General features: G+C 34.4%; 1 protein-coding gene across 4 annotated transcripts in view; it reads right to left on the reverse strand.

Moving 5' to 3' along the window:
• TRIO (trio Rho guanine nucleotide exchange factor) overlaps positions 1–12,580 on the reverse strand; it is a 505,121-nt gene that overhangs the window by 322,902 nt on the left and 169,639 nt on the right. For all 4 annotated transcript variants that reach the window (XM_027868779.1, XM_027868780.1, XM_027868781.1 and 1 more), the window contains exon 3: positions 6,763–6,837. In XM_027868779.1, the coding sequence (XP_027724580.1) occupies positions 6,763–6,837 (75 nt within the window). The remainder of the gene's footprint in view (positions 1–6,762; positions 6,838–12,580) is intronic.

Below are 12,580 nucleotides of genomic sequence, written 5' to 3' on the forward strand. Positions count from 1 at the left end.
AAAAAAAAAAACCCAAAACCAAAGAACAGCAGGGGATATGCAGTTACAGAGAATAAGAAAGGGACATAAGAAACTTAAGACATCTTAATTTGACTGATTTTTTAAAAAGGACATTTTATTGACTGCTTTTGTCTTTACACTCATTTCACATCTCCCACTAAACGGAACTACCCTTTATGACAAAGAAAATAATTCAACAAATATCCAATCCTCTTTCTCTTCCATGAAGGAGGATGTCTTTCATTGGCTATGCCCCAGGACCATCATTAATTTTCAATTACTCAGAATTTGACTTTCTTTCAGTGAATTTTCATTCACTGTTTTAGTGATTATACATATTGATCTATTGTTTCTGCTTATTTCATTAAATCAATGCATACCAATTCTCGTGTTTCTCTGAATTCTTCTCTATTATAATTTCTTCCTTGATAAGAATATTCCATTACATTTACATATCAGATTTTTCATGCGTTCCTTAATCAATGGCATCTACTTTGCTTCTAATTCTTTACTAATAAAGAGTGTTGCTATGAATATTCTGGTATATACTGTACATTTGTTTCTGTCTTTGACTTTCTATGCTCAGTAACAAGGTTGCAGGACCAAAAGGTAAGGTCAGTGTGGACAATCACTTCCTCTTGCATAATTCCAAGCAGAAAACAAGAATGATTAGACCACTCTACAATTAGCACGTCTGTATGCCTATTCTTCCACAGCCCCTCCTAGGTAGTCTCATTTCTATTACCTTTTCAATCTGTAAAGTATGAAAGGAAACCTGACTTGTCTTAATTTGCATTTCTCCTACTATTAGTGATTTGGTACATACTTTGATGTGGTCATTTAAAGTTTGAAATTTAATAAAAAATCATTGGTTATATCCCTAGATCACTTATATATTGGAAAATGGCTCTTGAAGTTTAGATAGATAGATAGACAGGCAGGTAGATATACAGATAGTTATATGGATACAGATATATGTGTGTGTGTGTTTATTCCACACATACACACACATAGTATAACAGACTTTTATTTGTGATAATTGAAGCAAATATATTTCTGTTCAAATAATTTATCTCCTGATTCCTTGTACCTTGTACAAAAGCTTTTGAATTTTATATACTAAAAATTGTCTTTAAAAAATTATCTTTTTCATACTTCACAATATCTATTCATTGGTTAAGAACTTTTGTCATAGCCACAATTGTGAAAGGTACTTCATCACATTCTCTTCCAATTATAAAATGTTATGTTCTTTTATATTTGGGTAAAGAATCCATTTTGAGCTTATTGGTATGTGGAGGTATATAGTTATAAGATGCTGGTCTGAATACTAAACTAAATTTCTGCTAAACTGATTCATAAATTTCCCAACAATTCTTGTTTTATTGAAAAAAAAAAGAGTCCTTCCCCTAGCAATGTATGTACCTAGGTTAACCAAAGACTCGTGTTTTCCAATACTTCTATTCTCAATTTGGCTAGCCTGTTCTAATGACCCACGAGGCTGTTTTATTTAACATGTAATAAATAGTTTTGAAGATGCCTGCTTTATAATATAGTTTGAAATTTCATAATGCTATTTAATCTTTTAAAAATTCTTTTCCATTGAAACTGTAGACCTTTTAGTCTTTCAAATGACATTTGCTGTTTTTAACCTAGTCCTAAAAAGTATCCTCTCAGTAATTTGATTGGCATAGCACTAAATCTGTAAATCAACTTGGGTAATATTGCTACTTTATTTTATTGGCACAGGCTAACTATGAACAATATATTCTCTCCAATTATTCGTTTACTTTTAATTCAGTCAAGGGTGTCTTTCAATTGTATTTCTATGAATCTTGTGTGTATTAGTAGGCTAAACTACCATTTATTTCATATATTATAAATTAAATTTGATTAATATTTTTTATTGTTTTTATTAGTACTGTATGGAAATGTTAATAATATTGAAAATTTATTATGTTTGTACCTTTTAGTTTTCCTTCTTGTTTTATTTCCTATAACAAAGCATTCCTAGAAATGTCAAATAATAGTTGGCAGAGAAGCATCCTTACTTTGTTTCTATTTCCCTGGGAAAGCTTTTACTGCTTCTTCATTACAAACAATGCAAGTTCTTTTAAAGAACTGATCAGGTTAAAGAAGAGTTCTTCACTAACTCTGCTTTTTAGTGTTTTTAATATAAATTAGTGAAAAACTTTATCAATGATTTTTTTCTGCATCTATGGAAATAATCACATGGTTTTTGTTTTCTTGTGTTCTACATGACTAACTGTTTTCCTAATGCTGAAACACCCTTAAATCCCTGGTATAAATTCTACTTGGTCATAGTGAATTATTTTCTGAATATATATGTAGCCTCTTTGAAAGGAATTTATTTTAACCATTTGTATGAATATTTAATAAGGACCTTGGTCTAAAGTTCTCTTTGTCTGCTTCATCTGTCCAGGGTTAGCTAACAGGATTTCATTTCATGAAATGACTTGATAAAATGTCCTTCATCTCTATTTTTGAGGAAAAGTTTCATAGCATTGGCATTGACCCTCCTTGATTATTTGATAGAATTCATTTGTAAGGCAACATGATTCAAAGTTTTACTCTTGTTAGCAATTCATTTGGGGTTTGCTCAGTTACTTTGCCTAAGGTTGAGTAATTTAAAATCTTTGGTTTTTGTTTAATCAATTTGGATATTTTATATTGCTGTAGATACTCATATTTCTTTTGAATTAGATACATTAGAAAGCATATTATGTATCTGGCATTGTGCTAAGCACTTGGTTTACCAACACAAAAGAGATGCAACTGTTTCACCTCAAGAAGCTTCCATTCTAATAGGGAGAAACAAAACTCATAAAGGAATTAAAGCCAAGGAAGGTTGAAATCATAGGGATGGTAAGTAGTGCTATTGAACAATCAGTTTTTCACCCTCATCCTTTCTAAAATCACAAGTAGTTGTGATTTGATTAATGTTCCCAGAACAACTGGTAAAATGCTAGTATTGGAATAGGGAAGAGAGAGTTAGCAGGAATATCAGGTGGTTGAGTAGCCAGGAAGCTAGATGTAGTGAGCTCTTATCAATTGCTATGGTCCAAAGATATGAGTCTTTTGGGAAGATACAACAGAAGGGTAATAACTTGAGCAAGTTATGAGGTAGATGCTTAGTTTTGTGGAGTATAATTATGTGTAGTAATATCTGCTAATTTTTAAAATTTCCTTTCTGATTGTTGTGAAATCAGCTATTCATTTTTATTTTAATAATTTTATTCTCCATGTACTTTTTCTTAATCAGGCTAATTAATGGCTTTTCTAGTTTGTTAGTCTTCTAAATATAGCTCTTGATTTTATTTATCAGTTATATAATCTTTTTATTTTCAAATTTCTTTATTTCTTCTCTAATTTTCAATATTTCTTCTTGACTTATTTTAAGGTTAACATTTTGTTCATTTTCTTTTTTTTCTGTTTTTAAATTTTTTTTATTGATGTCTTATGATCACTACATAATTTTTCCCCTTCTCCTGCCACTCCCAAAAAGCCATCAAAAAAAATTATCTTTTTAAAACAACAGAGGAAAAATAAGGTAAACCAGTCAATACAATGAAAAATTCTAAAAGTGTGTAATATACAATACCAGTGGACCTTCCATCTCCGCAAAGGTTTAGATTGGGTGTGTCCTCTCATATCTCTTCATTTGAATCATTCTTGATTTTTTAAATTTTGTTACATTGACTTTCAATTTTTGTGTCTCTGGTTGTTCTTTCCATTTACATTGTTGTAATCATGCATTCTTTTTTTTTTTTTTAGCTCTGCTTACTTTACTCTGCATCAGTTCACACAGATCTTTCCATGCTTCTCTTTATTCATCATGTACTTCATTTCTTGGAGCACAGTAATATTCCATTAAATTAATATACAATTTGTTTAGTCATTCCCCATGATGGACATCTATTTTGTTTCCAATTCTTTGCTATCACAAAAAGTGTTTCTATAAATATTTTGGTGTGTATATAGGGACTGTATTCTTATCAATGGCTTCCTTGGGGCAAAAGCCTAGAAATGGAGTCTCTGTTTCAAAGGGTAAAGACATTTTATTCATTTTATTTGCATAATTCTACATTACTTTCTAAAATGGTTGTGCCATTTCACAACTTCTCCAAAGGTGTATCAGTATACCTATCATCCCACAACTCCTCCAACCATTGACTAATGGCTATATTTTGTCATCTTTGTCAATTTGCAAAGGTGTGAGATAAAACTTCAGGGTTGTTTCAATTTGTATTTCTATTATTATCAGTTAATTTGGAACAATTTTTCATGTTTTACAATAGAATTCAATCTTCCTTTTGAGAACTGTTCATTTATATCCACTGATGATTTATCCACTGGGATAAATTGATTACATTTTAAAAGACAGGAAATGGTTGCTATGAGGGTCATTCTACCTCAGCAATCCTTGCATACATTTAGAACAACTTGTCAGATCAAAACCAATGCTGAACATGGCTCTGAAGCAAGGTGATCCCACCTCCTGATTTCCCTGGGGCAATCCGGAATGTCTCACCTTCTCATTTGCAAATTTCTGACTCCTTCCAGGAGTGGGGGGGATGGGTCTTCTGGCTCCAGCCGGAAGACAAGAAAGCTTCATTTTCTAATAATTTTATTTATATGTTAGGTTCACATATCCTCCCTTTTTAATTTTGTTAACATATGTTTTCAGAAACACATTTTTCTCTGAGAAAATTTTTTCACGTGTTATTCCATTATCATATTTAACAAAATTATTATTCTAATAATGCCTTTTTTGACCCATGTATTATTTTCTATGTCATTATTTAGTCTCCACTTAGGCCCATAGCTTTGGATAATATTTTTATTTCTTTTGGTCTATAAAGGATGTATTTATTATATTTGCCTTTTAGATTTTTTATGGTTCTTTCTACTGTAGTTGATGATAAAATTTTTAACATGATTGCATTGTGGTGTATCATTTAATACTTGCATTCTTTGAAATTCCCATTAAGAAGTCACCAAAAGTTGGTATTTTGTTCTTATTTATCCATTGGATTTACCAAGGTCTAAGAGAGGCACATTAAAAGTTTTCCACAATTTTTTCTGTTTCTATTTTCATCTTTTTTTTTTTTGCAATTTCCCTAGGTTTTTCAAAAAAGTTAGATGCTATGCTTTGTTGGTGCTTTTTCACTTAATACTGCTATATTTTCAATGTCTATGGTGACTTTAAAAAATATAGTTTTTTCCCCATATATAGTTTTTCTCTCTTGACTTTATTTTTATTGTTTCTTATTATTAATATTAGTACCTGATGCATATCAGATTTATTTCTAAACACTCAGTTTCACTCTCCATTTGTCTTTGCTTTAAATGTGTTTCTTAAATGTTGCAAATTGTTGAATTGTATTTTCTTAGACATTATTATTGCAAGGAGTACAAGTAGCCACTGTAGTAGGATCTGTTCTCCACCTTTACATTTAAAGGTGGAGTCCTTTATCTTCAGGATTCCTAAATCCATCTGAATTTCTTCACTTTCTAGGCTGGGTCCTGGGGGTTGGTTATGAAGGGTCATTGGAGAGTCAGGACACAGTAGAGTGGGATGTCTGAAGAAAGTATTAAGCATTCTTTTCCATCTTTTCCTCACTCCCTCAAATGGCTGCCTATTTCCTCTGGAATGCATCATTTTCGATATCTTTAAAAAACAATTAGACCTGTGTTTCATTGGTGTGAGTATGCCAGTGAAATATTTCCTATACCAATTAAGGTCAGAATGTTCTCTGTAACTTTATAGTCTTACAGAATTGCCAGGGACACCAAGAAAGTAAGTGACTTGCCCCAGGTCACACAGTCAGTACAAAGCAGAGGTGGGGTTAGAACCTGTCTTCTTGTCTCCTAGAACAGCTCTACTCAACCTAACATGTTGCCTTTCCATAATGTTACCAGATAAAGTGTATTACACAATAAAGTGCAATGTTATCCACACATTTATAAGAAATAGTCAGGGATGTGAGCTGGGCTTGAAAAAATAGGATGGAATTCAACAAGTAAAAAGGGAAATGGAGAACAGACAGAGAGAACAGAGTAGGCAAAGTAATGGAGGCAGGAAACGATGGGTGTTTGGGGGCAAAATTTGACTGCCATATAAAGAATGAAGTGATATAACATATAAAGCCAAGAAAGGTAAGGTGAGACCATGAATTAATTAGTTTCTGATAAATTGATACGGTTAAAAAAAATCAGCCAAATCAGTAGATTTATTTAACTGGTAAATTTATTGAAATGGTAAACTACCAGTAGTTTGTTAAATGAATGAGCAAATATTTTAAATCCCATAGCTAAATGACTTAAGAGTATATCTTTAAATCAGAATAAACTAATTTGTATATTAATGTTCTAAAAAATGCTAGAAGAGTAAAACTTTTATGCAAATTGGTTGTTGCAAAATGAAAAATCCCCAAGGATACCAATTCTTTAATACCTTGTGGTAGGTGATCTTGCCTAGTATTTAAAATATTTAAGCAACAGCTGAAAAGTGTCAGACATTCATAAAGAATAACAAGGTGGTGGCAGCTAGGTGGCACAGTGGATAGAGCGCTAGGCCTGGAGTCAGGAGGACCTGAGTTCAAATTCTAACTCAGACACTTCACACTTACTAGCTGTGTGACCCTGGGCAAATCACTTAACCCCATTTCCTAGCCAATAATAATAATAAATAATAATAATAATAATATAACAAGGCAACTTTCAAAAATTCAACTTTACCTGAAAGATATGCAACTTTTTCCTTTAAAATTGGCAGTACATCCATAGCCTTCATCTCATCATTTTTGCGAAATCCTGGAATATATAAGGAAAAAAATAAAATTACTAGACTGATCAAATGAAAGTTAACATCTAAGATATTCTTTCCAATGGCAAGGAAGGAAGGAAACAAGCACGTATTAAGTGTTTACTATGTGTCAAGATCTTTTAGTCTTCTACTAATATTATCTCATTTGATCCTTACAACAACCCTGGGAGATTGGTATTATCACCTTCATTTTACAGCCAAGGAAACTGGGGCAGAGGTTAAGTGACTGGCCCAGGGTCACACAGCTGGCAAGTGTCAGAAGCTGTATTTGAACTCAGGTCTTTCTGATTTCAGGCCCAGTTCTCTGTCTATTGTATCACCTAGCTAACAAGTTAGACACAGCACAAGGAAAGATTTGCTATAGTCATTCAAATCCCTAGAACTAGCATAATTTAAGACAAGGTAAATTAATTGAAGTCCATATTTCACATTTCAATATGAAATTTATTTATGAAATATATAGTTACGTTTAAAGAGTTAGGTAAACAAAGCTAGATCTTAATTTTCTTTAGCAGTGGGAAAAAGTTTAATTTGGATTAAACAAATAATGTACATAATTAACATAACATGAAAATGAAACACAAATTCTGTTAACTTACCAAACCTTTCATTTAAACTTCTAGTTTAGAAATATACACTTGTAAATACAGAAAACAAAACTAGGGTATATTATTTTTTACTTCTACATAGTAGTAGACATTGTAATTACTATTCAGAAGAATAATCCTTAATATAGCTAAAGAGTAGATTAAGGCACAGGTTAGAGAAAGTATAGGAAAGAGAGAATGATGATTAAAATGTGAAAAGTGTTTGTAAATTGTTCTAGTGGTAATGTGACTAAGGAAAAACAAAATCAAACTTAAATAAATTTATCTCATCCTTCATCTCTGCACGGTTGACATTCCTTTCCTATAATAACAAAAAGGTAGAGAAATGGGGAGAAAGCAGGGAGAAGAGGTTGAAGAGAATCAAGTAATTCCATGTCAGTCTGTCTCTCTCTCTCTGTCTTCTCTCCCCCCTCCATCACGTGACAAATAAATTAGAGCTGGATGTTAAAATAAGAAACATATGTTGCTGCTGCTACTGTTGTTGTTATGAAGGAGAGGGTTAAGAAAGTAGACCTAGAGATGGTGCTACTCTTCTCAAATTCTTTCAAGTTTTCCTAAAGTATTTATTTTTACCATTATCCCTGTTTCTAAAATGAGCCATAGGCTTTAAAAAAAAATTGTCTCCCAAGATGTTTAATCTAACCAAGTTGTATTCATTATTAAGTAGTTGTTCAAACATAGGTACTTCCTCTCCTATTTCCTTAGTGAATTATTTTCATACTTAAATTGGATGTATTCCATACATTTAGAATCAGAACATTTTAAAGTTGGAAGTACCTCAGAGATTAATTTATTTGATCTCTTCATTTTCCAAATAAACAGGAAGGTCCCAAGAAGCAAAGAAAGGGTCTTAACCAAGATCAAGGTAGGGCAAGAACGAATCCAGGTGTCCTAAGTTTTAATTCTTTCCTCACTTGACCAAAGAAACATTCTGGGGTCCTAGGCTAGAAGAATACTCATTCATGAGTGCTTGCCTTAAGCCAAGAGGTTGACAGTTATAAGGGAACAGCAGTGTTCACACCTCTAAGAAACCATAGCTTCATTTGTAACAGAGTTCATTTGCCATCTACAGGAAGCCCTTTCCACTGATTCCCTTAGAAGTTAGTATAGTCTTGCTCTTCCTTGAATCATCACGTAGATACTTCTTTACATGTTTTAAATGACACAACAAGATGGCAGAGTGGATAGATCACTGGGCCTGGAGTTAGGAAGACCTAAACTCAAATCCTACTTCAGAAACTTACTAGTTGTGTGACTCCGGGCAAGTCAATTAACATCTATTTGCCTCATTTCCTCATCTGTAAAATGGAGATAATAATAGTACCTAACTCCCAGGGTTGTTGTGCAGATCAAATGAGGGAACATTTCTAAAGCACTTAGCACAGTAAATGGCACACACTAAGCGCGGTATAAATGTTAGCTATTGCTATTATCATTATTATTAACCTCTATCTGATTCGGTTTCCTCATCTGTAAGATTGTGATAATAATAGCACCTCTCTCCCAGAATATTTGTGAGGACAAAATAAGATAATATTTGCAAAGTACTTTGAAAGCTTTAAAATGTGATACAAATGCTAGTTATTACTATTCTAGCTATGGTGTTATATCACCATAATAAAGTATAGTAAACTCCTTGAGGCCAAAGACTGTGGGGTTTATACACCACACACACACACACACACACACACACACACACACACACACACACACACACACACACACACACATTTATGTTTGTATTCCCAGGACTAGCAGAGTGTTGTCTATAGTGGCCATTAATAAAAGTTTGCTGAATTGCACTTAATCAGCTGCAGCTAAGCACAATGAAGACAGATAAACTGATTTACATAAGGGTTAAGAAGCCATGGAGTACAAGGTTTATGGAGGTGGGGAAGACCTTAGAAACAATTTGGTCACAACCCACTAATTTTATACACTAAGAAACTAAAGGTTTGAAGAGGTGAAATTCTTTGTCTGAGGCAAATGGTTTGGTGGTTCTGGAATCTCCTGATTCCTAACAAGTATTATTACCCCTACACTGGTGGTGTCTCTGTCCTCTGACACTGGTGATAGTACTGCATACTTTACTGAACTTTCAGGGGTTTTTTTCCCAGCATAGGAAATGTAAAATTTCATAGCCAAAAAAACTTGAAAAGGGTTTTGTATTCTGGACATATCCACACCTACAATATTTGTTATCCCTTCCTCAGAGACTATCCATCCAATAAGCAATAACTGGTGCTTTGTGTGAATTTGTTTATCTCCCTTACAGTCAAATCCTATGGTTTTCAATTCCTGGGTATTCCAGTTACTACCTCTGTGACCTTTGACAAGTCAGTTAATTGTCTCCAGGACTCAGTTTTCTCATCTGTACAATGAGGATGCTGGATTAGATAACTTCTACATTTTCCCTTCAGTTCAAAATTCATGATCCTATGATCAAATGTGTCCTAAACTGGTCAGGTATGAGGAAAAAAGCTGTTGATAAGAAATGGTCCTAGACTCCACAGGGGAGGTTCTCACTTGAAGGTATGACTCTGAGATGTCCGCCATGCTCAAACTATGAAGGGGAAGAGAACCAGGGAACTTTTTCCTTTTTAATCACACTGTCTTCATTTAAACAAAAAACCCAACAGACAATATATTTTTACCCCCACCTCCTTACAGCAATAGTCATCTATGTTGACATAGTTTGAATACAGACTTCTTCCCATCAGGTTTTTAAAGCAGGATTCTCCATGTGAATTGGTTGCAGCTATAGACAAGGGAGAATTATAACAAAAGACCATGAATCAGCTCAGTTCATTTCCTAGATGGCTTCTGGTGATATAGGAGCTAGGAATGGTGTCCCAAGGAATAATTCAGAGAATAAGAAAATCACAGAATCCTACTGGTCAGTCTGCCTTTAAAAGGGAGCAAAAAGAGCATTTTGATGCAAATGTATTCCTGCTAACCTTATTTTTATGGAGTAATAGTGACACACTAAATCAAGAGAATTAGTTTGGCTGACCTATGTCTGGAAATTAAAAGTTTGCCAAAAAGCTTCATCACTTTAATTCACTCCATTCTGCATCTGCTGCTCTGCTCACCACCTCTAACCTCAACATCATACAGCTAACTCAAAGCTTGAATAATTTTCAGCCTCCTCTCTCCTCTGATTGGAGGTCTGGAAGACTGATATCAAACTCCTCCCAATGCCTTCCTTTACAGAGGGCAGAAACTGGATTTTTGGGCTCACTTCACATGCATTTTGCTGCTCTTTCTGGTTTTGACTTCACAGAAGGAGATGCCCCCTTCCCCTGTGCCAGGTACCCCAAGATTTCCTCCCCAACCCACCTCCAGTAATTAGATTGTAAACTTCTTGAAGGCAGGGACTGTCTTTCTTTTTATTAATTGTATTCCCAGTGCTTAGCACTGTGCCTGGCACACAGTAGGCATTTAATAAATGTTTATTGGATATCAGATAATATCCAGCTAATTAACAGTCTTGTAGAAACAAAGATGTAATGTCTGTGCCCAACTAAGTCAACTAAGCAGTGTTTTTAATCATCACTAGCATCTGCCTATATTTTAATTGAAACATGCCCAATTCAATTAATTCTGTGGCTTTCAATAAAGAGCAGGAAGGACTTTGCCATCATACTTTGCCAGATCAAAAATCCAAGTAGGTGTAATGTATGTATATATATGTAAACGGTGCATGACCATAAAGCAATTTTAAAAAGTAAACGACTTCTGTGCAGTTCTAGTGATTTTAGATCACTCTAAAGCACATCATCTGTTTTTGGCTTTAAGACCTAGAGCTTACTAGCTTCCTCTCCAAGCAATAAAATACTCTATCCTGGTGGGAAACCTGTAGCCTCAAGGCCACATGTGGCCTTCAAGGTTCTTGGACTTGACTGAGTCCAAGTTTTACAGAACAAATCCTATAATTAGGGGGATTTGTTCTGTGAAGTTTGAATTCAGTGAAAGGGCCACACTTGAGGACCTAGAGGGCCACGGGTTCCCCACCCCTGCTCTATCTATTATTGTTGAGCTTATGAAAGTAAAAGGGAAACTAAGCAGTGATAAATTATGTCACCCAAATTGTAAAACTACTCTCACGCCTTAAAACTGAAAAGATGGGGAAAGTCGGTATTAAAATAAAAATTTATTTCTGCTATAGACCACACCAAGGCACACCAACCGTTTTACTTCTCCAAGTTCCAATGGCAGGTTTAACTAAATAAAACTTGTCTGTACTACTAGAAGGCTTAAATAATAGGGAAGGGAGATAGAAAGAGGGAAAAGATGAAGAAAGTAAAAGACGGAGAGAGAAGAAAGGGAAAATGGAAGAGAAAAAAGCAACAACAAAGATAAAAGTTATGTGTTTGATATGGAATGGTTAACAAAAAAAAAGGAATATAAACAGTTAAGGTGCCACATAGTTCAATGAGTTACCTATGACTGAATGACAAAATACATTTTCCTAATTGAAAATGACATTTTATGAGACTCCATTTGTAGTGTTTCTATCGATTCCATCTCCATTGTCTCTCTCCCTTCACCCTCTACCCATCTCTGTTCCCAAGGCCATTCACCTGGATCCCTTCTTCATTATCTATTCTTCTCCTTTCTAGCCTCTCTCCTCTCTATGTCATTCTTTGCACAGATGACAAAACTCTATCACCCTCTCTCAACCCTTCAATGGCTCCCCATGACCTGCAGGATAAAATATAAATATCTTAGCCTGGCTTTTAATTTAGTTCCCCCACAATTTAGTTCTAATCCTTGTCAAGTACTCTACCTATTCAAAATGGAACTTGTGACTGTCTGCCTACTCCATCCCATACCTAGAACACATTCTAACTACTAACACTAGCCTGTTGAAATCTGCTTGAAGTCAGGGCTTTTACTCTTGTTTTAGGGATTGGTGCTGCCATGACTGGCATAAATAAAGTAAGAGGGACATAACAGCTGATGTTTCCTTCCCAGATTTTGCAGACAGCTAGACTGATATTTAAGAAGCCACTCAATCTGGGAGCACCAATTGAGGTCTCTTTGAGTATCTCCCCTGGGAGATCTGATCTGAAAGTTCTCAGACCTACCTATTTGTCCATGAATTCTAAGGCAGCTATGC

Source organism: Vombatus ursinus, unplaced genomic scaffold (genome assembly GCF_900497805.2).
Source record: "Vombatus ursinus unplaced genomic scaffold, bare-nosed wombat genome assembly UNPS02014791.1, whole genome shotgun sequence".
NCBI lineage: Eukaryota > Metazoa > Chordata > Mammalia > Diprotodontia > Vombatidae > Vombatus > Vombatus ursinus.